This window comes from Tachypleus tridentatus, chromosome 7 (genome assembly GCF_004210375.1).
Source record: "Tachypleus tridentatus isolate NWPU-2018 chromosome 7, ASM421037v1, whole genome shotgun sequence".
NCBI lineage: Eukaryota > Metazoa > Arthropoda > Merostomata > Xiphosura > Limulidae > Tachypleus > Tachypleus tridentatus.
Genome location: NC_134831.1, coordinates 37670670 through 37697775, shown reverse-complemented (window position 1 = coordinate 37697775; position 27106 = coordinate 37670670). Strand labels below are relative to the sequence as shown.

Sequence of the window (27106 nt, the reverse complement as noted above, 5' to 3'; positions counted from 1 at the left end):
GATAATATTGAAACGAAAAAAGTAACATGTCAGGTTTTTAAAATAATAATTGTATTTTCATTTGTTTATTATCTCCTACTATCAGAATGAGAAGAGATTTGTTGAAACTAATACTTTCTTAAGTTTCTTGTTTCAAACTAGAGAAAAGCCATAATTCCAGCAAAAAATATTATCCAACTATAGCGTTAACTACACTTTTAAATATTTAGATGTTTATATTGTTGTATAAAGTGAGGTCTAGAGCAAATATAATGTAATGAACACATTATCTCGAATGTTCAGGGTAGTTATAGACAAAACTGCATCTATGCCTAAGATTTTTTTGAATAATCTGTTAATTAATCAGGTTGTTTTAGGATATTTCAAGTAGTGTATATAGTAATAGTACATGGCTATGCAAATATGCTTACATATGAGAGATTATTTACCAAAAAAATCCATTGGTATTAAAATTGAAAAGTAGACAATATTTATTTATATGTGAAACTCTAGTTGCTGTTTTTTTTTTTTTTTAATTACCAGGAATTTTCTAGGGTGAACTCAAATTTACGAAACTACAAGTTTTACAGTACTGTGCAAAATATCCCAGTTTTATATATGAATAACAGTATAAAGACAGTTTTATATGTAGAATGTATTTTAACCATTTCATGAAATATATATAGCTTTACCAGCTCTCTACACTTCTGATGAGCCTCACACTCCTTTTGTTGTAAATTTGTGTAATCTTCTCGAAGCTCTCGAATTTGTCTTTGCAGTCTCTTTTCACCTTCTTGTGCATGATGTTCTTTAGTTTTCAGTGTTTCATTTTCTTCCCTCAGCCGATCACACTGCTCTTTCAGTCTCTCGAGTTGTTTCTGAAAGACAGAGTGCACATTCAAAACAAGTAAACCTTTTGAAAACACTGAAAGATAAGGTTGGGTTTCTTTATTTGCTTCAGGTGTATCTAAGGGAAGCTTTTATCAAATAGGAGACACTGAGGAATTTATCACAAAAGCATGTATTGTAAGGAAAAATATAAATGTCAATACAGCTGATAAAATACACATATGATTTATTTATTTCACATCAAAACTATTACTGATGAAGGTTTTATCAGTAAACCTTTACCCCTCTCCTGTGAGTGGGACATATTACACTATAGAACAAGTAACATTAAATAGTACAGGATGCTAATACAACTTTTAAGCTCTAAAAGCTTTACAATAAAACAAAATATTTTAATAACACTAATTTTCACGAGTACCTCCAATCTACTTCGATTAATTTGCTCAAAATCTAGCCGTGATTCCAGTTCTCGCATTTTAGCTTCAACTCTTTTCACAGCCATAGGATCTTCGCTCTTGCTTGATATATGTTCCAGCCGGGAGGTCAGTTCACCGATCTGTTAATGTGTACACAAATAACCAACACACACAACAACCAACATATATGAAAATCTTAGTACACAATTTACTCAAAGGTTAAGTTAACAGGCTCACGTAGAATTATTGTTCTTAAATATCTTTTGGTCATAAATACAACAACTACTGAAGAAGATAAATCTAAAAACTTCCTAACATACAGAAAACAGAACACTATCTCCACCTACCAATAAAACACTTTCAGTGCCTTGTAAAAATTAAATGTAAGAATTTCCAGTTTAACTAGCTTTAGCTAAGAGCTGTGAGTATACAATACTTACTAAAAGTTACATGGAAACTAATACTTTTACACATCTATCTTCAAGACTTCAATCTATTCATGATTAAAATTACACATCAACCTCTTCTGTTAAGGACAGGAAAGAAAAGTGTTTGTCTAAACAAAGTTAGTACCTGTTCTTTAAGCATTTGACGTTCTTCTTCCAAATCAGTGATCTGAAAAGTCTGGTCACTCAGTAGTTTCTGATCATTAGTCATCTAGAGCAGAAAAAACATCAAACCATTAAAACAAAAGTTAACCAAAATACAACTTCTTAGTTACATTACTGTATTTCTTGTTTACAGTCTTTCAAGTGAATAGATCTTCAAACAAGTCACTGTATTTTTTGGTTATATATTTGTTTGTTTTTGAGTTTCACGCAAAGCTACACGAGGGCTATCTGCACTTTGGTTATATATCTATATTAATATTGAATGGCAGTTGTTACCTGTTGCACAGCAGACTTGTACTTCTTAAGAACCTCTCCCTGTTCTTCCTCTATTTCTTCGAACTGAGTCCGTAGGGCTGATTTTTCACGAGAAAGTTGGAGGCAGCGGCTCTCTGCCTGTCAAGGACAAAATGTTTTATTAAAGTCAAGATTTCCTGGAAGAATAAATATTTTAAATTCAATTCATAGAAAAACATACCTAAAAACACCATTATAATACTACACAAAACATTCAGTATAACTTAATAAAACATACAGTTAATAGTCTAATGAGTGTTATATATTAAAAAATAGTGATTACGGTTTTTATAATACACAAAATCTAGGTCAAACACACCTAAACTGTACATAATAGTATCATTAAGAGTACATTTATAAAAACTTTACTAACAATCCTAACAGTTTCCTTGTATGTTCTACTTATGTTAAAATGTTATTGGATTTTAAATACATTTCAAGTAATTTCTAACTTTGAAAATATTCTGTTTTAGTATATTTTTATAAAAATACCAGGTCTCCAAGATGAACAGCCTCTAGGTTATTGAACAATGTTGGTAATGGAAGTTGGCAAAACAGATCCGTAACATTGGGACAAGGATTCGTTCTGATGGCTGGGTCTAGTTGGGCTAAAGTATGATGTATGTGTGGTACTGCACTGGAACTGGATGAGGCTAGCCTTCAACGGCTTGGCAAAACACAGACCAATGTCAGGACCTTCCCGTGAAAGACCTCAGCTACGTGGTGTGCCAGAATCCCACCTGACATGACCGTTTCAGCCAGCAACTAACAGCCAACTCATAACTGGCACGGACTGAGGGAATCCGACTAATTAAAACAAAGCATTGTAATGGGTGCTGGATGGTACTGATACAACGTGATTTCTGCCCAGTACTCTGAATGTCGAAGTGAAGCTTTACCAAGCTCGGGTAAACAGCGGGAGTAACTGTGACTCGTAAGGTAGCCAAACGCCTTGTCATCTAATTAGATATATTATCAATAAATAGAGATTATATTTAAACACAATGTTAGTTCAAAGCCAAACTACATACAGTTTTCTTATCTTGTAGCAGAAAATGTTACTATCAGGGATCAATGGCATGGCAGCACACACATCTACGTGACAAAAATAATAAATACAATGGTGCAATCTACTGTGCTGAAATACAAGATCTAAGTACCAGAACCAATGATTGAGGCTTATGAAAGGTGGCACTATCTCTTGAATAATATCATAATAAGACATTATATGATGTCTAATGTATAACACTATCAACACAATGACATAGTAAGACCTTATAAGGTGTAAAATGAACAACAGTATCAACATCAATATCATGATACAGTAAGACCTTGTATGGTGTTTTATGAATAACAGTATTACAACCAGCATCATGACCCAGTAAGACCTTGTATGATGTCTAATGAATAACAGTATCACCATCAACATCATGATCCAGTAAGACCTTGTGTGGTGTTTTATGAATAACAGTATCACCATCAATATCATGACCCAGTAAGACCTTGTATGATGTCTAATGAATAACAGTATCACCATCAACATCATGATCCAGTAAGACCTTGTGTAGTGTTTTATGAATAACAGTATCACCATCAATATCATGATCCAGTAAGACCTTGTATGATGTCTGATGAATAACAGTATCACCATCAATATCATGACCCAGTAAGACCTAGTAAGGTGTCTAATGAATAACAGTATCACCATCAATATCATGACCCAGTAAGACCTAGTAAGGTGTCTAATGAATAACAGTATCACCATCAATATCATGACCCAGTAAGACCTAGTAAGGTGTCTAATGAATAACAGTATCAACATCAATATCATGACCCAGTAAGACCTTGTGTGGTGTTTTATGAATAACAGTATCACCATCAACATCATAACCCAGTAAGACCTTGTAAGGTGTCTTTTGAATATCAGTATCAACACCTGTGTCAAGATAAAGGAAAACCATAAAGAATATTTAATTAATAAATTTAACACCAATATCAAAATACAGTCAAACAACATAGTAATAATATACCACCATTTTATTTTTCTTACCTCGCACATATCTCCTCATTTGAACCAATCTTTATAAAATAGAAAACAACATATTACATATTACTTATGAACTACTAAGTATTACAAAGTTGATAACATTTGAAACACAGTATAAATTATAAAGGAATTAACAAGCTTATAAGCTAAACTACATTTGTGGTCAAGCTCTGTATACAAGACAAAAATAGTAAAAGATATGTTTATAACCAACCAACACAGGGAATGATAATATATGGAGAGCAAGAAACATGTTCCCTACCTCATTTTTAGTTTTTGTAATTTCTTCCAACTGATTCTGCACATTTTGTAACTCTAGTTCAATTCCTTGTCGAGCTTTAATGGCTGCTGCTTTGGCAAATTCTGCATCTTCAAGCTGAAGGAAACATTAGCTGCTCTATAATTTATTGCATTTTTGAATATGGTTAACACACTGTCATACTTGAATGTAATTAGGTATTTCTTCACTATACCTATCCTATCTATGTACTCTTACTAGTAACGGACTTGAAGTTAAACATCTATCATGTGTCAAAACATATTCTGCTACAGTATCAAGAGTTACAACTGCTGTATAAGATTTTCAACACATATAACCTTACTTTCTCTCCTAAAAATTAAAGGCTACATTTTATATTATATGCATGTCTTATTTTGTTCGTATTTAAATTTGCTGGATTCTCATAATTCTGCTTAGAAACCAGAAGTTCCAGTGCAGAGGAAACAAAAACAGAAAACATCTAACATTTTAGCTACTTGTGAGGTACAGTCTTGTGAAAAAGTTACAACACCCTATGAAAGCCTGTGTATTTTTGTAACATTTTTGGATACATAGATATTTAATCTCAATTTTAAAAATACTGAGAGATTATAGAAATATAACTAAACAATTACAACTGAAGAAAAGACTTTTCAAGATCTTCTGTAAATGTAATTCTACAAAAATGCATATTTTAACCGAGGAAAAAGTTAGGACATCCCCACATTTACACACACTTAAAATGGCTCAACTCACACACAGGTGTAATCACACCAGGTGCACATGATTAGAAGATCATTACTCAGCATTTTGAATGAGGCTTGCCCTATTTAAACCTCAGACATTTACTTTGGTGTGCTCCTGACTGTTGAAGTGAGAGTGAGCACCATGGTGAGAGCAAAAGAACTGTCTGAGGCCTTCAGAAAGAAAATTGTAGCAGCTTATGAGTCTGGTAAAGGATTTAAAAAGATCCCAAAAGATTTTGAAATCAGCCATTCCACTGTCTGGAAAATAGTCAACAAGTCGAGGGCTTTCAAAACACCTGCCAACATGCCCAGGTCTGGTCGTCCAAGCAAGTTCACCCCGAGAGCAGACCGCAAGATGCTAAAAGAGGTCTCCAAACACCCTAACATGTCATCACGAGACCTACAGCAGGCTCTGGCTACTGTTGATGTGAAAGTGCATGCCTCTACAATTAGAAAGAGACTGCACAAGTTTAACTTGCATGGGAGATGTGCAGGGAGGAAACCTTTGCTCTCTAAGAGAAACATCAAGGCCAGACTGAAGTTTGCCAGAGAGAATGTACACAAAGACCAGGACTTCTGGAATAATGTTCTTTGGACAGATGAGTCCAAAATTGAATTATTTATACACCAGAACAGAGGACATGTTTGGCGTAAACCAAATACAGCATTCCAGGAAAAGAACCTCACACCAACTGTGAAGCATGGAGGTGGAAGTGTCATGGTTTGGGGCTGCTTTGTTGCAGCAGGATCTGGACAGCTCACAATCATAGAATCCACCATGAATTCTACTGTGTATCAGAGCGTGCTTGAGGATCATGTGAGATCATCTGTACGAAAATTAAAGCTGAAGCGGAACTGGACCCTGCAACATGACAATGACCCAAAACATACCAGTAAATCCACCAAGGACTGGCTGAAAACTAAGTAATGGAGAGTCCTGGAATGGCCAAGTAAAAGCCTAGATCTTAATCCCATTGAGATGCTGTGGGGTGACTTGAAACCGGCTGTACATGCAAGAAACCCCTCAAACATCTCACAGCTGACAAAATTCTGCATTGAGGAGTGGGGCAAATTTTCTTCAGACCGATATCAGAGACTGGTAGATGACTACAAGAAGTGTCTCACTGCAGTTATTTCAGCCAAAGGGAGTAACACTAGCTATTAGGGGGTAGGTTGTCCTAACGTTTTCCTCAGTTAGAATATACATTTTTGTAGAATTACATTTACAGAAGACTGTATATAGTTATATCTCTACTTTAACCCTAGAATGCCAGTGTTAAATTGGCATTCTAGGGTTAACTTTATCATAATTTTCCAAACCATTACCATAACTAAAATTAACTTTTAAGTAGGCCTGTTTTACCTGCTTTAGTACTTTAAGAACTTTCTTATACAAATTTATGAGCACAAACCTGATTTTTTAATTGTCTGATAATTAACTTATTTCCTTGTCCATCCTGGGCATGCTCCATCATATCCTGAGCATCACGCAACAGAGCCTTTGTCCTCCTCAGGTCCCTTCGAAGCCTCCTCTCCAATTCAGGATCCTTCTCTGGTGGTCTCTCACTCATGTCAATAATCTTTCTTTCCAATTCATGCTTCTGCTTCATTAGCTGATGCCTGTCTTCCTGTTCATTCTCCAGTTGAGCCTCTAAGTTCTTAACCTGGTGTTAACATGAGATAGATTAGCCCAATTGAGAATCATTGATTTAGTGTCTCATAACATCACCAATGATATGACACATGAAAAAGCTAAATCAAAATTATTTTTACTACAAACATGTAAAGAGTATCCATTAGTAATGATAAAACTAAGGTTTATACTGTAAGTTTTGGTGAAAAGACAAGACACTGCAGTTAAAAATGAATATTCACAGAAAAGTTATAATATTTGTAACATTTTAATTATAATTTACAAACTGCTAACTATTTACAAAATAAAATAAAAGCCAATTACTTTTTCTAATAAATAAAATTATAAAATAAAAAGGCAAATGATTTACAATGTCTAAAAAGGATACAGAAGAATGTAAATCAAGAGGTATAAGGTATCTTAATGACATCATTATATGCAGCTGTATAAGGTACTGTAATATTATGTACAGAAGTATAAAGTATCTTAATGACATCATTTTTTACAACAGTATAAGGTACTGTAATAACAATCATTATATACAGCAGTATAAGGTATTATAATGGCATCATTATATACATCAGCACTATAAGGTATCTTAATGACATCATTATACACAGCAGTATAAAGTATCTTAATGACATCATTATATACATTACTATAAGGTATTGTCATGGTATCATTATATACATCAGCACAAGGTACTATAATGACATCATTATATACATCAGCACAGGGTACTGTAATGACATCATTATATACATCAGCACAAGGTAGTGTAATGACATCATTATATACATCAGCACAAGGTAGTGTAATGACATCATTATATACATCTGTACAAGGTACTGTAATTACATCATTATACACAGCAGTATAAGGTACTGTAATGATATTATGATATAGAACACTGTAAGGTATCTTAATGACATCATTATACACAACAGTATAAGGTATCATGACATACAACAACACTGAAGCTGAAGTAGCTAGGTAAACAAATACTTGTAGCTTAATCATTAAAAAGTATAAATGCAACATTCACATAATTTGAAGTTTCAAGTTGCTGTCAGTAAAACAAAGCAAGAAAACTCAACTATGCAAGATATAGTCAGTCAGATTTGTAAAAATAAGCTTCTCTTCCATCTTCACAAAACACTTTAGAACTATAAAAAATATCTACACTGTGGAAACTTTCTGATCAATTCAACAATCACAACCATATTTAATTCTGACTCCAAAATCAAAAATAATTAACCTATTGAAAAGAGAATTTACTGATACCAGTACAGTTGAAGTGTAATAAAAAAAACAAGGAGCACACTCAAAGAACAACATCAGTAACAATATAAAACTAAGATACCTTTTATACAAGAAACACTTGTTACAGTAGTAAATATATATCACTGGGAAGGTTTTAAAATTCTATCCTGTATATTCATTCAAAATACAGTGTTTAAACAACTTTGGATGAGAAAAACATTTGCAGATTAAATTCCTTTAGTTCATCTCAACTTGTAAAATATTTTGCCAAACAAAACAATATATGTTATTTCACACTAATTTACTTTTCTTTACACTGTCAGTGCTATCAACAGCTATATTAATAAAATTTCTTGAGAATTTTCTTCATTTCTAATACTTTTAAAATAAATCTCTCACTTTGTAAAACTGGTTTTATATTTATTTTACTATTAATTTCCATTTAAGCTGTTAATTACTGACAAGATAACTATGGATTTAAGAGAATATATTACTGTAAAGTCACATTATCAATTTACTTTTTTTGCTGCACTAATTCTGATTTCTTCTACTTCCTCCTCTTTAGCAGAAAGTTCTTTTCGAGTCTCCTGTCGGAGTTTTTCCATAGCCATTTCCAGGCGGAGTTTGCCTTGTTCCAGAAGTTGAACCTGTCCTGCAAAGTCTTCAAGCTCCTCTTCCTGGTCCTTCACTTTTCTTTCCATTTCTTGCTTAGTTCTCTTTAACTGCATAAGCTGAATGAATCATCATAATTGTTCAATGTTGTTACTTTATGAAGGAAGAAAAAATGACTAACTAATTAATGACTAGGCTACTTACCAGGACAATGATAAAGAAACATTTCTTTAAATGGTTTCTTCTGTTTCATAAAATACAACTATCATCACATATTTTTGATCAGGTCTTTAATCATGAGTACAATAAAACCACAATTTTGTTTTCACACCAATATTTTTCAGCCTAAATCTTTCTAGCTGGTGTAAGGTATGGATCTTACTTAGTATCTTGTATATCTACTCCATATTAATAACAACTGAAATGATCCCTAAAGACAGAACACTAAATAAAACTGTATTCAACAATGTAACCTTACCTGGAAACAAAAAAAGTTACTGGAAAAACACAGATATGGACAACAAAATAATACAATTTTCATTAATACCACAAAGATACCAGTCTTTAGACAAAAGTAATACAGTCACAAACAGAATACAGTTGGCATTAGTAACAAAAATACCAGTCTGTAGACTAAAAGAAGTACAGTCATAAACAGAGTACAGCTGTTATTAGCTAACACAAACAATATTCTTTAAAGAAATACAATCATAATCTATTAATGATATTTCACAGAAAATGTACTGGTCTGCTGTTACTGGTACTTAGCTCCTTAAATTCAAGCAGATGTTGCTAGCACCTGACAAAATCCCAACTGACCTGTTGGATCCAATAACAGCATAGAATAACATTTCTCTCTCATTGGCTGAAAAGTAATCCAAACCATGTTATTATCTAGATATGGTAATAATTATTAGCAAATCACAAATTCTGACAAAACATGAATTTGAAAGACCTTTTAGAAAACCATAATTTCATAAGCTATATGAAAGATTTTGGTTGTTGAGATGAAAAGAACTGACCTCCTTCTCCTCATGGCTGTTGTAGGTAAGTTCTTCTAGTTCACTGTTTAACTGGTGAATTTTCTCTGTCTGGAAATCCATATCCATTTTAACTGACTGCAGTTAAAAAGAGTAAAAACAGTAAGTTGATTACAAGTAAAATCCTTTTTATCCTGATATAAATAAGTACTATGTGGTCATTAATAAACATCAAAATAAAAGGAGAAATAGCCACTTACTTACTGTAGTTTAAGAACCAACAACACTGAAAATATAAAGGTATGATGAAAAACCAATGAAATATCTAATTATGTAATTATGCACTATATGACAAAGGTAATGGGTGCCCACTTGTAATAAAAATATATAGTAGTCACTGTAACATAGTTTAGAAATCACAAAGTGATCCCAGACTAAGCACTTAAAAATAATATATTGAAGATACCTTTAGCTCCTCCTCCAGTAATGATTTTTCATATAAGATTTTGTCTCTTTCCTTCTGTAATTGCTCTCGCTGAAACCTTTCTTGTCTTACTTGATCTTGTGCTGCACTCAAATCCAGATCAAACCTGAAGCAGAGAAGTAATCAATCAAGTGACACATTCACAGTCTGTAACGTACATAAACTTTAACAACTTTTTAAAATACAATGCTCAAAGTTTTATTAAATATTACGCTATCATCTAGTAAATCAGAGTAGCTACTATATTCTATCAAAAACACATTACTTAATTACTATAGTAAGCAATACTATTACTTAATTTCTACAAGTACAGTACAAAAAGACTTAATATCTACATGTCCACCAACCTATAATAATTAAAATCTGAAACTTACAGAAACAAACACTTTATACTACAACATCCTCCGTTATCTAAACTTTAAGAATTACAATGCAATAAATAAAACATTGGCACTTAATACTACAACAGTCTGAATTATATTAGCTTTAAGAATTACAGTGCAATAAATAACATCTTAATACTTAATACTACAACAGTCTGGATTATATTAACTTTAAGAATTACAATGCAAGTTACAACACAAGAACAAAATATTTATTTAACCCTTTCTCAATGGTTCAAAGGCTATGTCACTGTGTTTGTTTACTCACAATAAAAATTCTATTGAACTAATATTTTATGAATTTATGTCGATAAGTGTGGAATCAAATTGCAGATTATAATTCAAACTAAGTTAATTTCTTAATTTAAAAGTAAATATTAAAAGAACATATTCAAATATAGATTTTAGTGAGTCACATGGTATATTGAATGCAGCACTGTTTAAAATGAGATGGTTGTGAAATCAAAATACTACATTTATAATTTTGTACAAATTATGAACTCAAATTATTAACCAATATTGACAAGTCAGCATATAGAATAAGAACCTCACATCTATATAACATTTGAATAACCAACCAACAGCTTAAAAAATCCCCAGAGTGGTTTTCTCAGTCAATTTAATCTTTGACAAAACTACCTTGTCTTTTCAAGTTAAGTTTTCGTGGATGTAGGTTGTGTCTTTAGTCTTTTTGGTTATCCAACTGTACATATAAAACCTAAAAAAAAACTTTTACATCCTTCACATGTGAAATTTTAAAAGTCATAGCAACCTATGTTAAGCAACAACCGAGTACAAAGGTCACAATAAGATAATCGTTTGCTTTACATCTTCATTTATTGTTCTATACTTTAAGGAAAATAAAAATAAGTTTAATAATTTATTTCTAAACAGTAATAATGTATATATGTATATATAATGTATAATAATTGAAATGTAACTGTATGTTACAAAATACTAGTCCATTAAAACATAGCCAAGACAAGGAAGACTAAAGGTCAATCTCATATTACTGGACACGTGACTTGAGTGCAAGAGTACCACATCAATGCAAGTTATGTAGGCATGACTGAAAGATACACACACTGCATGGTCAAAAATATATGGGCACCCTACCATCACACCCATATGTGCTTGTTGAACATCTCATTCCAAAACCATAGACATTAACATGGAATTGGTCCCCCCTTTACTGCAAAAACAGCCTCCACTCTTCTGGAAAGGCTTTTCACTAGATTTTGAAACATGGCTGTGGGGACTCGCTCATATTCAGTCACAAGAACATTAGTGAGGTTGGCCGCTGATATCGAGTGAGAAGACCTGCTTCGCAGTTGGCGTTCCAATTCATCCCAAAGGTGTTTAATGGGGTTAAGGTCGGGGCTCTATGCAGGCCAATAAAGTTCTTCTACACCGACCTCGGCAAACCATGTCTTTATGGACATCGCTTTGTGCATGGGGGCATTGTCATGCTGACAATGTTAGGGCTTTCCTCTAACTGTTGCCATAAAGTTGGAGCATACAATTCTCTAGAATTTAATTGTATTCTATAGCATTAAGATTTCCCTTCACTGGAACTAAAGAGCCTAGCCCAAACCATGAAAAACAGCCCCAGACTATTATTCCTCCTCCAAAAAACTTTACAGTTGGCACTATGCATTCAGGCAGGTAGCATTCTCCTGGCATCTACAAAAATCTAGATGTGTCCATCAGACTGCCAGATAGTGAAGCATGATTCAACAATCCAGAGAACGCATTTCCACTGCTCCAGAGTCCAAGGGCGGTGTGCTTTACACCACACCAGCCGATGCTTGGCATTGCACATGGTGATCATAGGCTTGTGTGCGGCTGCTTGACTACAGAAACCCATTTCATGAAGCTCCCTACGAACAGTTCTTGTGCTGACATTGCTTTCAGAGACAGTTTGGAACTCGGTAGTGAGTTTTGCAACAGCAGACAGCCCATTTTTACATGCTATGCACTTCAGCACTCGCCAGTCCTGTCCTGTGAGCTTATGTGGCCTAACGCTTCATGGCTGAGCTATTGTTGATCCTAGATGTTTTCATTTCACAATAATAGCACTTACAGCTGACCAGGGCAGCCCTAGCTGGGCAGAAATTTGACAAACTGACTTGTTGGAAAGGTGGCATCCTATGACAGAGCCACATTGAAAGTCACTGAGTAGAATCCATTCTACTGCTAATGTTTGTCTATGGAGGCTGCATGGCTGTATGTTTGATTTTATGCACCTGTTAGCAATGGGTGTGGCTGAAATAGCCAAACTCATTAATTAAAAGGGGTGTCCACATATTTTTGGCCATATATTGTATATGTTCAGTTGTTATTTTAACTCAAAAACAAGCCAAAATAAAACCAAATTAAACACAAAATGCTCACTGTATCAACTAAATAGATCCCAGCATACAAGTTACACTGTGATATTATAAAATTTACCCCAGGGTTTGGAGGTGACTGTGGAAGAAGGGCTCACATAGTGGTGGGGATACACCATTTATCAGTCTTAAACCTCCATTCACCAATCTCATATAAGAAATAAAGAATAGCAATAGACACAGAATTAGAAATTAGGAGGGCAAGATGTGGGTGCTAAAGCCCACAATATTCTACATCTATATCACCCTTCACCGCATGCAGACAGTTGTGGGAAGGTGACTAACTGACAGCACAGGAAATGAATTTTTCAAGCATGAAGCATCCCCACCCAGCTGTCCAAACTAGTACAGCTCCCAACCACCACTCATTCATTATGTATACTATGACTATCATACTCTAAACAAGACTTTATATGTAGCAAGGTGTACATCTGCATAAAGTAGTGCCAAGTTATTAAATGACCTTATTCTTAATTAAAAATAGTTATCAGAAATTTTTAGTAAAATTTCTCTAATTTTTATTTCTTTATATTTATCTAATACATTCTTATATTTGTTACAAAACAGTTTTATAATTTTACTCAAGGTTTCTTTATTAAATCATTAGCTATTAATTTTTGTATCAGTATTTCAACATTACTGATAAAATATTGTAATTCATTACAAATTTTACAATATCTGAACAGCTGCAAAGTTATAATGTTTATAACAGAAGGGTATGATACATTACTACTAAAAGAGGGTAAACCATGAACCAGAAAGGTAAAATATTTCCTTTTATCAAAATTATTTACAATGATATCCTTATCAATTATTTTAAGTTCTATATCTAAATAATGTATTAGATATTAAAGTATTTTCTATTTCTAATTAAATAAATTGTTAATATCATTATTTATTTCAGGATTATTTAAAATAATTAGATCATCTACATATCCGTAAGTTAAAGTAAAAATATCTGGATCTGTGTAGTTTTCAATAAATATACAAATTAGCTATACAAGTAGAATAGTTAGGTCCCATTGGAACTTGTATTACTTGTTTAAAAACCTCTTTACTGAAAATACAGAAACTTAATACATCTTTCACATTTCTGGAACTAAATTTTCTTTTTCCACTTCTAAAATATATATATATGTTAATATATATATCATACGACTTAAGCTACTTAGACTAAACATTTGTATTTTCATGTTATAATATGTAGTTATTCTAGTATGAAAAAAGCATAATTCCTTTTCTAATGTTTTTCTCTCGTGGTTACAAGGTTGGTTATGCAACAGACCCCACACAGTTTGGTTTGAATTTCTCTCAAAGCTACACCAGGGTTATCTGCACTAACCGTCTCTAATTTAGCAGCGTACGACTAGAGGGAAGGCAGCTAGACATCACACCCATCATCAACTCTTGGGCTACTCTTTTGCCAACGAATAGTGGGATTGACCATCACATTATAATGCCCACATAGCTGAAAGGGCAAGCATGTTTGGTGTGACAGGGATTCAAACCCACAACCCTCAGATTACGAGTCAAGTGCCTTAACAACCTAACCATACTGGGCCCTGACCATACACAGTTAGAGTATAGAAAAATAACAAAGTACAAGGTCTTACTGAAAACAAAGTTTTAGAGATTACACAAATAATTTTTAAGATTTGTTAATCATAGCATGAAATCACCTTACATTCAGACTATTAATGAAACAGACTCTATTTTCACAAACAAATCTTAAGTAAAGATATTTCACTACAAAATCTGATTTTTTGTATAGAAAATACTTGTAATCTTTACTAAAAAATTCTACCAAATTATGTGAAGCACATGCTGTATTAAAAGTTATAATGCAAGTATTTAACGTGCAAATGTGTAGATGAACTCATGTAAATTAAACTGAGCTCAACAGGTTATTACTACAACTTTATAACACAGTGTACTTACTCGTGTAGATAGCAGTTACAAATTAAGAAAAACTATACTTAAGTCAGTAGTTTAAAAATCAGAAATACCCATTATTTGTTCCTACTTATTATTCAGCACAGATATTGTAGTTGCTTTGCACCATAAAACACCAAACATACCTATTATTCATGCAGATACCAGGTAAAATAAGTAAGTTAAAAAAAATCCACAACTTTCTTTTTAAATTTCCTTATAAAAATGTTTTTTAGTGCATCAGAAACAAGTTATTTATAGGTTAACTAATTCAGGTGGCTAGAAATATGATAAAGAGAAAATGTATGGTTTTAGATTATTATATGGAATTATTAACAATTACAAAATTAATAAATATAGTTGAATTATGTTTTTATTAACCAAGGTTTAAAATAAATTTTACTGTAATTAGGGGATACAAACGTATTATGAACCAAGGACTGAGCCACCAAAGAAATGTGACAAAACTGGCCATTCAATAATGTGCTGGTGAAATATTGGACATGGGAAGGACACATTTTTATGACACTGGTTTTACTTATACTCACCAAGGCCATTTTTGTGGTTCCTTGGGAAGGACTAGTGTGTTGGGCCACCATTCTTAATCAATTTCTTCAATAATGCACTTGTGAAATATTTGACATGGGAAGGACACATTTTTATGACACTTGATTTTACTTTCACTCACCAAGGCCATTTTCATGGTCCCTTGGGAAGGACAGTATGTAGGACCCCCATTCTTAATCAATTTCTTCCTGCCTTCTCCATGGCCCCAGAGGAATTTTTACAGCCTGAAATTTGTAATAATGTCATACTGTCTACAGAAAAATCATCTGAAGGAAATAAATAGATAGATAGATAGTTCTGTAGTGAAATTTATTTTAAAATATTAGACTGACATGTAGTAAAACTCGATACAAAATATCAAATAGATGCACTACATATCCTACTTACTAGATAAAATGATGGCCCCCAGATGTCTCACATTTATGCTACCTCCTACCTTTTATGTGATTATAAGGTATTTTAAGTACTACAATATAAACACTTCATAACTGTGAATCTCTTCAGTTAACATGAAATCATACTTTCGCTGTTTCTTCTCCAAGTCAGCATTTCGATTCATGTGATCTTCCATAAGAAGACGAAGGTCTTGCATTTCTTGACCAAGCTTTTGAGCTTTTCTTTTCCACTGATTAGCTACTCTTCTTTCTTCTTCTGCTTCTTCTAAAGCTTCTGCTAACTATAAAGATAAAAAACTAGACAGCTAACAAACAAAAAGCCTAGTACTGGCAACACAAGATCTAACATACTGATTGCAACACTAGTTATGAATCTTTCAAACAGTTATATAAAATTATATAATATAATAGACAGAGAAGTATACAGAACGTCTTCACATAGGAATAACAACTAAACTTGTAAGTATAAAAATATTTTAAGTAACAAAACAATCACTAAACTTTACTACCATGACTAGTCAAGTGTGAAAAAGTCAATCAGAAATATATAACTGAAATGCTTCCTTATCAGTGAAGTTATCTGCAGTGATGTCACCTGAGATGGCATAATCTACTTTCAAACATTTTAAAGATTATAATGGCTCTTATATTGGAAATTTGAGTGCCTAACTAATGTATCAGATGCAAGTTACTATTGATATTGGTGTGATAATGAAACAGTGCTAGAAACAACACATACTTTTTTGTCTACAGCTTTTTTTCCCAGCATATGTGTTTCCAGTTCTTCTTCATGCTGCTGTTGTAAGCGTCTTTTTGTAAGCTCCAATTCTCTTTTCATGTGTTCATATTTCTGTTTGTAAATGGAGCCACCTACATAAACAAAAATTAGTATAAGTTTTGAACTCCAGGGTTGTTCCAGTTTATGTGCCACACTGACATTAACAGCAGTAACTTGTACAAACCACAATTAAACTTCTAACAATGCACTCTTAATTAACATTTACAAACTCCCACCTAACGAAAGCAAGTTAACAAACATGTCTTTATCAACACATTTTGCTCATAAGTGATGTCAACAGTCTATTCCTTGTTGGCTATTTTATATTAAACCATGTCATTACACTAGTTATTTCATGACAACGTGGGTCAATTTTTCCATGTAATATTGTGATAAGTGTACTTTCACAACCATGTACCTAAGAACATTAGGACCACTCTCAGATAATAAAAAAAATTGTTACTTATGTCAGTACCACAAAAAATTGACACCTTCACTCATATTTACTAGTCTACAAAATTACAGGGAACAAAAAGTAAGTGTTTAAGTCAACAAAGTTACTGTTGACAATAGTTCTGTAAATTATTTACTGACAGCTAATAACTTCTGTCAGATATTTTTAAAAGAGTGCCTGAGCATTCATTTTTGAATGCTTGTAAAAACAGTAAAAAAAAAAGCTCATATAATATTTCTAAAAAATCTTAAGGTCATGATTAGTGACCAAGTTGTTTCTCTTGAAGTAAATTCACAAACTACTACTGTCCATATAAATGATAAAATATGTTTTCAAAGTTATGTCTACTATAACATTAAAAAAAAAAAAAAGACAACACTTGTCAATTCACAATGTGGCATTCTCTTCTGAAACAATTATATATATAAATTTCATTTATTAAACACAAAGCTACACATTGGGCTATTTGTGCTGTATCCTACGAGTATCGAAACTTGGTTTTCAGTGGTGTAGATCTTCAGATTTATCGTTCAGTCTCCAGGGTGCAAATGTTTATCAAACCCCTAAAAGTTATAACAGCTTATTTTGTATTTGTTCACTCACTTAGATTACATTTACCAAATCTTTCTAAGTTTGCTTCTTTTTAAAAGTTGTCTTTCCTGAATAGCAGGAAATTTTATGTACTTCATAAAATTTAAGCTCATTTTAACATCTAATTTCCAAAAAACAAAAACTGTCACTATTACACCAACCTTCTAAAACTGACTCCCTTACATTCATCCAAAACACGTCTCTCTAATGTCAACCCCTTTTATTTCATGATTATTAAAGGTTTTTATGATGATAAAAGTTCCCCTTTTTTTTTTTACCAATATGCATTGATTGCAATAACTATAAAGTAAAACTTTCTAGTCATGATTTAAGTGCTGAAATATCAAGCACAGGAGAATATTACACAGGTTTTTGTGGAAATATCACAGGCGACATTTTTCAGTAGTATAATAATAAATCATTGATAAGGTGATGCAAAGTGTTGTCATAGTTTTATATTCTCGCAGTTAAAAACTTCTGTTACTTGTAACAGTCTGATACTTCTCACATTGGATAACTGGTTTTCAAGGTAAGACAAAGAGATGTCACAGTTTTACACTTCTAATATTGGATGATAACTGGTTTTGTATGATGCAGGATGTCAAAATTTATTTGCTTCTGTAATTATAAGATAATTTTGAAAGACAAGGTGAAGACATGACTCACTTTATTTCTTCCAACTTAAACAAATGAAATTTGCAACCTCGTTTTACCATATTATTATCAGCAGGTGTTTTTGAACCATATAATTACTTACTAGCTCCTTGTAGCTGTAAACTTGCATTTAGCCTTCTTGTAAACCATAAATAACTACTGGATTCCCTATACATGTAAATTTACACTCAGCTTCCTTGTAAGCCATAAGTAACTACTGCTCTCTCCTGTAGTTGTAAACTTACATTCAGCCTCCTTGTAAGTAGGAAGTAACTTTGACCTTATAAGTCATACAATTTGAAAAGTATTTTTAAACTTACAATTATTACCAGAAAAATATAAAAGCAATAAAATTACTAGCAGATTCTTTAAAAGCTACAACACCAACACCAAATTAATTTTACTCAGAACATAGCCACTCAGTGTCATTATATACCAAACTACAACTACACTTCCTACAAGCCATAAGATTTACATGAAATTGCATTGCATGTTATAAAATTAGTACCAGTTATTACAAGTTAAAAATGACTACTATGGTTATTTATATGCCAAATATCAATGGATATTTGTTGTAAATCACAAAAGCTACCTTATTACTACTATGTTTCTTGTAGTAATCAGAATAAGTATCAGCCATTTTGAGTTGTGAGATTACTACCTGATTTATTATAAGCTATATATTCTTATTATCAAATAATACTCAAGCAAGAGTAAGGGCTAATAAATGTTTACACAATCTGATTATTTTAACAGGATATACCACTTTATGATGAAAATTACTCATGCTTAGACAAAGCTATTATCATTACACTATGTTGTGGAAAAACTAAATTAGAAAACATTGCAGTACTAAATCAAATATTTATTTTAATTAGCTTACTACAGGGTTACGTACATTACATTAAAAAAAATTTTGATTAAGAAATTCTCTAAGTCATGAAGCACCCATAGCCAATATAAATTCTTGGTGGAATGTGCCAGAACTAAACTTTGACATTTTTTAGCCTTAAGTTAGTAGTGAGAAGAGTATGTAACAATTCTTTCTAACTAAAAATATTCATACACTCAAGTCATAAGGTTGTGTTCAGAGTGGAAATATAGAAGTTATAATATCAGATATGTCTTATGTATAATGGCCTCAGAAAACAAAGGAATATGGATCAACAAGTCATACCTCAGCCATGGGATGCAAAGTGCCATATCTTGTAAGAGCTGAGAACCTGCAAACACAAAGGTTAGTGGCAACAGCCCTTCACTGTACCATGCAACAGTGCACAACATAATCAAGTTACAGGTTTCTTCCACGAAACATCATTTCAACCTCCCCATACCTCAAGCAGTTGAAAAATGAAACTAGTATTAATGCAATTTTATATCAGGACACATAATCAAGTTGCCAGATGTAGCACCCATAGATCTGTAGAAATGGACTCTCGGGAAATCATCATCTCATGCATTAGTTTAAGTATTGAAGGGGTGCTTCAGATATGAAAGTTTTATGACAGAGCCTTATGTAACAACATATGGTTGTCAGATAGAACATTTCAATATGCCATTCTCAACTTCTGAATAGCATAAAAAAACAAGTATTTACTTCCTGTTCCATCTTCATCTGACAGTTCTCCATTCAGTTCGGTACTTCGATACATCCTAGACTCCATCATCTCCATTTCCATCTGATCATTCCGTTGTTGGACTGCTGAGCATCGTGTCTGAAACAAATTCATTAGCTAAGTTAATGTAATTCTTAGACAACTCTGAAGAAAAAAAAATTCTGGATTAACTGGTACCAGGTTATATAGCATCCTGTAATAGTTCACAACAATAAAAGAAGATAACTTCTTAAAATTAAGCTGGTGTTAAACATACAAGCTTCAACAGCTGGTGGAGAAAAGATACAGACATAAAAGTGTTATTACCAGCTAAAAAGAACAAATAAGACTATATAACAGAAGAGGATTTACTTAGTCAAACACTAATAATTTAAGAAGCACATGGGATGGGATACAAAAAAGTCTCCATGGTCATAACTACTTTGTTTGTGTGCTAGACAATATACTTTTTTCATATATGCACTTATGAATTTAGACCCCCCCACTACTGTAGGGTGAAGAAACTGTTAAGACTGAATCAGTGCATTGAGAAACTAGAACTAAGACCTCACTAGTTCTAAATTTAAAGTGTAGTTTTTAACTTCATTGTCATATAGGAACTGTATACACCCATTATGAACACAGCCTAGACCTAATAATCCTTCAAATATAAAATATTACAACTAACCTGCATATCTTGAATTTCTTTTTCTAACTTCATTCTTTCTGATGTTTCAGTTTCCAACATCTCTGAAGCATGAGTGGCTGCAGAATGTTCTTCATTGAGATCTGCCCAGAGTTCAGATACCTGAGAGAAACGAGAACAGTTAGATGAGTTTGGAAGGAAGTCTAAAGATCCACTCAGCCTCCACCTGCCAAGTCCAACAGACTTAGAACACCAATGTTGACTACCTATATAGCTAGACCTAAATGGTTGTAAATTGTATGTTTTAAGTTTTTCAATAAATGTTCTGGAAGTGTCTGAAGATGATACTGTAGAATAACACAAACCAGTATTAGAACTGGCTACTTTCAATGGATTAGCAGTATGATAACTGTTAGGCAACTGTCGGAATACACTACTGGATTCTTTCATTGCTTTTTGACCATATATAAAGGAAGTTATTACTGCCTCTTTGCTAGGTTGTTTGATTAGTTTGGTGTCATTCTGTTTACCAACGTTAGACTTAGAAGGTAATTCTTCAACCTTTCTGAACTGTCTTTTCAACTCTCTGAGGTCAATGGTGCGAATTCCTCCCTTTTCACCAGCAGACTTCCTTCGAGCTCCATTATAAGTTTGCAAGGCTAGCTGTCTCTTTCTCTTGGTCTTCATGTCGTCACAAGTTTCATTTTTGATAGTTACATTCTTATTCAGCTTTACCGAGACTATTTCCTTCTTCTGAAGATTCACAATCTTAAGATCAACTGAATTCTTCTTTTCTTTGGAATGACCAACTCCTGAAAGGGGTTTACCAGTCTCACACTTCTGAATGACTTGTGATGGAATATCCGTGAAACATAAAGATGCCTTCCCACAGTTTGTGTTTAAACAGTTAGGTTCATTTGAATTGGTAGATATGGGTCCTGGTGGATCTAATTCTATGTTATGCTCCTTTACTGAAAAACTTCTGATAGGTTCACAGTTCTTTTCCGTTTGTGAACAATCATTATGTATCAAAATCGCTTTGCCATCAATTTCGCAAATTTGTGTTCGGTCTTTGACAAAATTACCCTGATACTTCGTTACTTCTTTGATTGCAGTAACCTGCTCCTCGGGATGTATTACAACCCCATTTTCTAGGTTCTTCAAAGACTGTGTTACTGGCATGGCTGTTCAGTGGAGTTAACACGGTAAACATTCGAAGATTACCGCTTAACGCCACAGAATCTTAGATTTGTGGTCATTTCTTGTCATACACATGAGACTACTTTAAACACACTATTTTTCCAAGTCTACTGCAAACGCAGAGGCCGTCGGCTAAAACGTGCTACGCACGCGAGACGCTGCAACACTTTCTCCCTGCAGCCAATAAGGCGAGGCAAGAACCTCGGGAGTTTTGGCAAGTGTTCAAAATCTCGGACACGAGCTTCTAAAATACATTATTAACTGCTTGCTACCCGCAGTTAAATTTACAGTAACAATAAACAGGCCTTCTTGAAGGAGCAGAAACAGCTTTAAAAAGAATGTAGGTCAATTCACACAGGATGGAGAGAAAACCCAAGAAACTCTATCTATTTGTTACTCTTATCGGTGTTTCACTGCTGGCTCAAAAAGAAAATTAAGACTTCACTAGCTGTGTGAAAACTTTTGTTAAATAAAAATAAACATTATTACAAGACATGTATACTGGCAGTTAAGCTTGAAACAATAGAAAAAATTTAAGAAATTCTCTTATAAATTGAAAACATAACATAAATATTTTATTCTTCTTAAAAAGCGTCAACACTAAATCAAAAACACCCTCCGTTATAATAGTGTAATATTGTTTTCTGGCTGTTGTTTTTCGTACACAACAAAAAGGATCGAATCATACAAAAACTTGCATTAATAAAAAGATTTCATTAGAACAAGAAAGAGTTAACTACACTTTGTATTTTAGAAATATCTTAAAGTCATACTAATCTGTTAGGTAATTTGAACATACTTAACAGCTATACGTCCATTTAACATCAACATTCTCTGAACAATAAACTATGGTGTAACGTAGGAGTAACTTTTATTCATAACATCTTGTACGAACAAGCATCGACCTCCGTATGGGATACTTGTCAGAAAAGCGTTAAAGTGGAAAATCAAAAGCTATTTGTGCAGTAAAGAAAAACATTTTAGTAAAGCCAACACCCCCCCCCCAACTTAAGTGTGTAGCGTGATAATAAGTTTCATCCTTGTAATTTAACTGTATACGTTTACAAGACAGTCGTTTTGTACTTCTAAATATTGCTACTACAGGCCCGATATTGCTCGTTCAGCCCAAAGGGTGTTTTCGCACATTCTGCTGATACGTGTTCATACTGATCTGATAAACCCCCTTCGGTTAATCTCTGAACTATATACATGTATTGTTTAATTTATTTATTATTTAAGTTCATTGTTTCGGCTTGTTTTTTTAAGTTATAACAAACTAATATAATTAGTCAGATGTTTGGATTTGCTGTTTCTAACGCAGTCTTTCCTTGTGATTTTGTTTAACTTCATGAAAATGTGTTCACTTTCACTATAAATACGGCTGTCCCATCCAATACACTAAACTTTAAAATAATACACTCAAAACCAGCCCTTATAATTATCGTTGAAATATGTAGTAAGTAATATTAAATTAAGTTCATCCACCACATATGAACGCAACCCATTCCAAAGGCCAACCACCCTGTTAAGAAAAAAAGCTGTCTTAGCTGAAAATGACTCCTACTGTACAAACAAAAATTATATCTGTGTTCCACTACTAAATATAAAAGAATTACGCATGAATTTGCTTAACAAACTTAAACACCTCTCTCTCGTTCTTTGATTCGGTTTTCGGCTGAGCCATATTTTACGGAAGTTCATAAAGGATATTGTACCCAGGAACAAAACCAGACCAAGGCTTCTTGACACGAGATGTTTGTCAAGTGTTGTTGATGGCTTGCGGCCAAAACGTTAGAGAAAGTTCTAATATCATTAAAGCTGTCGAGCTCGGCAACTCGTTCATCCAAAGATAGCCTGGAAGTTAGCCTATCACCACAAGAATGTATTCACAACCCTGGACCTCAATTAGTTCTGATTAGTAGCCAAGCAGAACCTGAAGCGCGTGAAGGTCGGGTTAGCTGCATATAATCATCGAAATCAATAAGACATTAAAACAAGCAAGAGTTACTCAAACATGAACAATTTTATTTATTTATATATAAGCTATAGCCTTTATTATAACACAACAAAAACAATAAGTTGTACCATACAAATGCCTTCTTTTATCCCCAATGAAAATTGGTTACGTTTCGGCCTAAATCAAACCCAACAGAATGACAGATAACAACAACAGGACGAGACACTGGTATATCAAGTGCACGAGGTGGACACTAAGGATCACTTAAGTTACGTAACAAATATCCCCAAAAGGGTAGTATCCTTTCCATATATAGCTTTATGTTTTATGAGCATCCGTCTTTGCAAAACTGGTACAAGTTTTCATCACAAGAAGAAAATATATAGCAGAAAATGTATTTATTTTTAACTGATAACACTTGCATGGAACCGCATTTAGGGGTAAAAATGAAAGATTTGACTGCCAGAAAAAGTTTTTGATGTTGAGCCAACTGCTGCCGGTAATTCTCCTAACAATCCGAAACTAACTCCCAGGTCTAGGTCAACGACCCGTCTTGAACTTGAAGCTTGTAAAAAACCGTCTGTCATCTCAAAGTAACTGCCAACAAACATAAAGTTGGTCGACTGTGCATACCGTTTTCATTCTGCGGCTATAACCGTCGACGGACTAGTGCAAACCACGACATTTTTAATATTTCTGTTCCAAAACCAACAACATAGACTAGAATATCCAGATATAGAACACGATACATTTTGACCCGATATCCCAGTAGTATCGTTAAATCAAATATACTATTTGTACACTAATACCAGATCCAATTCATAGTCCTGTCTAAAACATCTGGAAACAGTAAAAGAATCAGATTTAATTCGTACTTGCAAGCAAAATTCTGTAATGAACATTTAGATAGTTTCAGTACTTTCAATAATGTTTTTATTTAAACTTTACCACAAGCATGAATCCTATAATACTCCCTTCTCATTATAACGTTTCCACCTATAAGTATTTACGTAATGTTTCAAGTCCCCAGTAGGAAGACAAGATAATTATTCAACATCTACAAATTCCCCTGTATACTAATACCGTTCCACATTATTAAGAACACTGCAGATACATTCAAAACAACTCCACTAGTACAATCTCGACAGATACAACAGACCAAAACCAAATTAAATCTATTCTCAAGTATCACGACACAGATTTATGAAATTTATTCCATGAAATATTTGCTATCCTTCCATGATTACCTGTTTTATAATAAAACATTTAACACAATAATCACTTGTGTTCAGACTTAAATAATGCCTTACAACTAGCAGTGACCAGACTAAAAAACATATTTCAGTGTTTAGTTACAACATTACAGCAGTAATCAAACCAAATAAGAAACTTCAGGGTTTACTTACAACATAACATCTTACAACCAGCAGTAATCAGATTAAGTAACAGATTTTTGTGTTTGGTTACTACATAGTATTGTACAACTAGCACAACTCAAATTAAATAGTAAACTTCAGCGTTAGTTACTACATAACATCTTACAACCAGCAGTAATTAAACTAAATAAACTTCAGTATTAGTTACTACATAACATCTTATGACCAGCAGTAATCAAACTAAATTAGAAACCAGTGTTTACTTATTACATAACATCTTACAACCAGCAGTAATCAGATTAAGTAACAGATTTTTGTGTTTGGTTACTACATAGTATTGTACAACTAGCACAACTCAAATTAAATAGCAAACTTCAGTGTTAGTTACTACATAACATCTTATGACCAGCAGTAATCAGATTAAGTAACAGATGTTTGTGTTTGGTTACTACATAGTATTGTACAACAAGCACAACTCAAATTAAATAACAAACTTCAGTGTTAGTTACTACATAACATCTTATGACCAGCAGTAATCAGATTAAGTAACAGATTTTTGTGTTTGGTTACTACATAGTATTGTACAACTAGCACAACTCAAATTAAATAGCAAACTTCAGTGTTTACTTACTACATAACATCTTACAACTAGCAGTAACAAAACTAAATAACAAACTTCAGTGTTAGTTACTACATAACATCTTACAACCAGCAGTAATCAAACTAAATAACAAACTTCAGTGTTTACTTGCTATATAACATCTTACAACTAGTAATAACAAAACTAAATAACAAACTTCAGTATCAGTTACTACATAACTCTTACAACCAGCAGTAATCAAACTAAATAAAAACTTCAGCATTTACTTGCTATGTAATATCTTACAATCAGCAGTAATCAAACTAAATTACAAACCAACATTTACTTACTGCATAACATCTTACAACCAGCAGTAACACTAAGAGACTTCAAAGTTTACTTACTACATAACATCTTAAAACCAGTAGTAATCAAACTAAACAAACTTCAGGGTTTAGTAACTACATAACATCTTACAACCAGCAGTAATCAAATTAAATAAACTTTAGTATTAGTTACTACATAACATCTTATGACCAGCAGTAATTAAACTAAATAAACTTTAGTATTAGTTACTACATAACATCTTATGACCAGCAGTAATCAAACTAAATTAGAAACCAGTGTTTACTTATTACATAACATCTTACAAACAGCAGTAATCAGATTAAGTAACAGATGTTTGTGTTTGGTTACTACATAGTATTGTACAACTAGCACAACTCAAATTAAATAGCAAACTTCAGTGTTAGTTACTACATAACATCTTATGACCAGCAGTAATCAAACTAAATTAGAAACCAGTGTTTACTTATTACATAACATTTTAAAACCACAATTAATCAAATTAAATAACAAACTTCGGTGTTTACTTAGCACATAACATCTTACAACCAGCAGTAATCAAATTTAATAAGTTCAGTGTTTACTTACTACATAACATCTTGCAAACAGCTGTAACACTAAATAAGGGATTTCAGTGTTTACTTACTACATAACATCTTACATCCAGCAGTAATTAAATTAAATTAAAAATTTTGGTGTTTACACTAGTACATAACATCGTACAGCTAGCAGAAATCATATTAAACAAAATATTTCAGTGTTTACTTACAATATAACATATTACAATGAGCAGTAATCAAACTAATTACCAAACGTCAGTGTTTACTAACTACATAACATCTTGCAACCTGCAGAAGTCAAACTAAATTATAAACCTCAGTGTTTACTTACAACATAACATCTTACAACCATAAGAAATAATGCTAAATAACAGTCTTCAGTGTTTAATTACTACATATCATCTTTAAACTAGCAGTAATAAAACTAAATAAAAATCTTCAGTGATTACTTACTACATAACATCTTAAAACCAGCAGTAATCAAACTAAATAACAAACTCTGGTATATACTTACTATATAACATCTTACA

At 33.0% G+C, this 27106-nt stretch overlaps 1 protein-coding gene across 2 annotated transcripts in view; it reads right to left on the bottom strand.

The window, feature by feature from the left end:
- LOC143255454 (unconventional myosin-XVIIIa-like) overlaps positions 1-27106 on the bottom strand; it is a 100117-nt gene that overhangs the window by 5960 nt on the left and 67051 nt on the right. For both annotated transcript variants that reach the window (XM_076511154.1, XM_076511156.1), the window contains exons 21-33: positions 20601-20720; positions 19915-20032; positions 16580-16710; positions 15967-16121; positions 10156-10279; positions 9732-9827; positions 8616-8828; positions 6614-6865; positions 4459-4572; positions 2132-2248; positions 1818-1901; positions 1247-1384; positions 672-857 (exon numbers count right to left, since the gene is read on the bottom strand). In XM_076511154.1, coding sequence (XP_076367269.1) covers positions 672-857; positions 1247-1384; positions 1818-1901; positions 2132-2248; positions 4459-4572; positions 6614-6865; positions 8616-8828; positions 9732-9827; positions 10156-10279; positions 15967-16121; positions 16580-16710; positions 19915-20032; positions 20601-20720 — 1848 coding nt within the window. The remainder of the gene's footprint in view (positions 1-671; positions 858-1246; positions 1385-1817; positions 1902-2131; positions 2249-4458; positions 4573-6613; positions 6866-8615; positions 8829-9731; positions 9828-10155; positions 10280-15966; positions 16122-16579; positions 16711-19914; positions 20033-20600; positions 20721-27106) is intronic.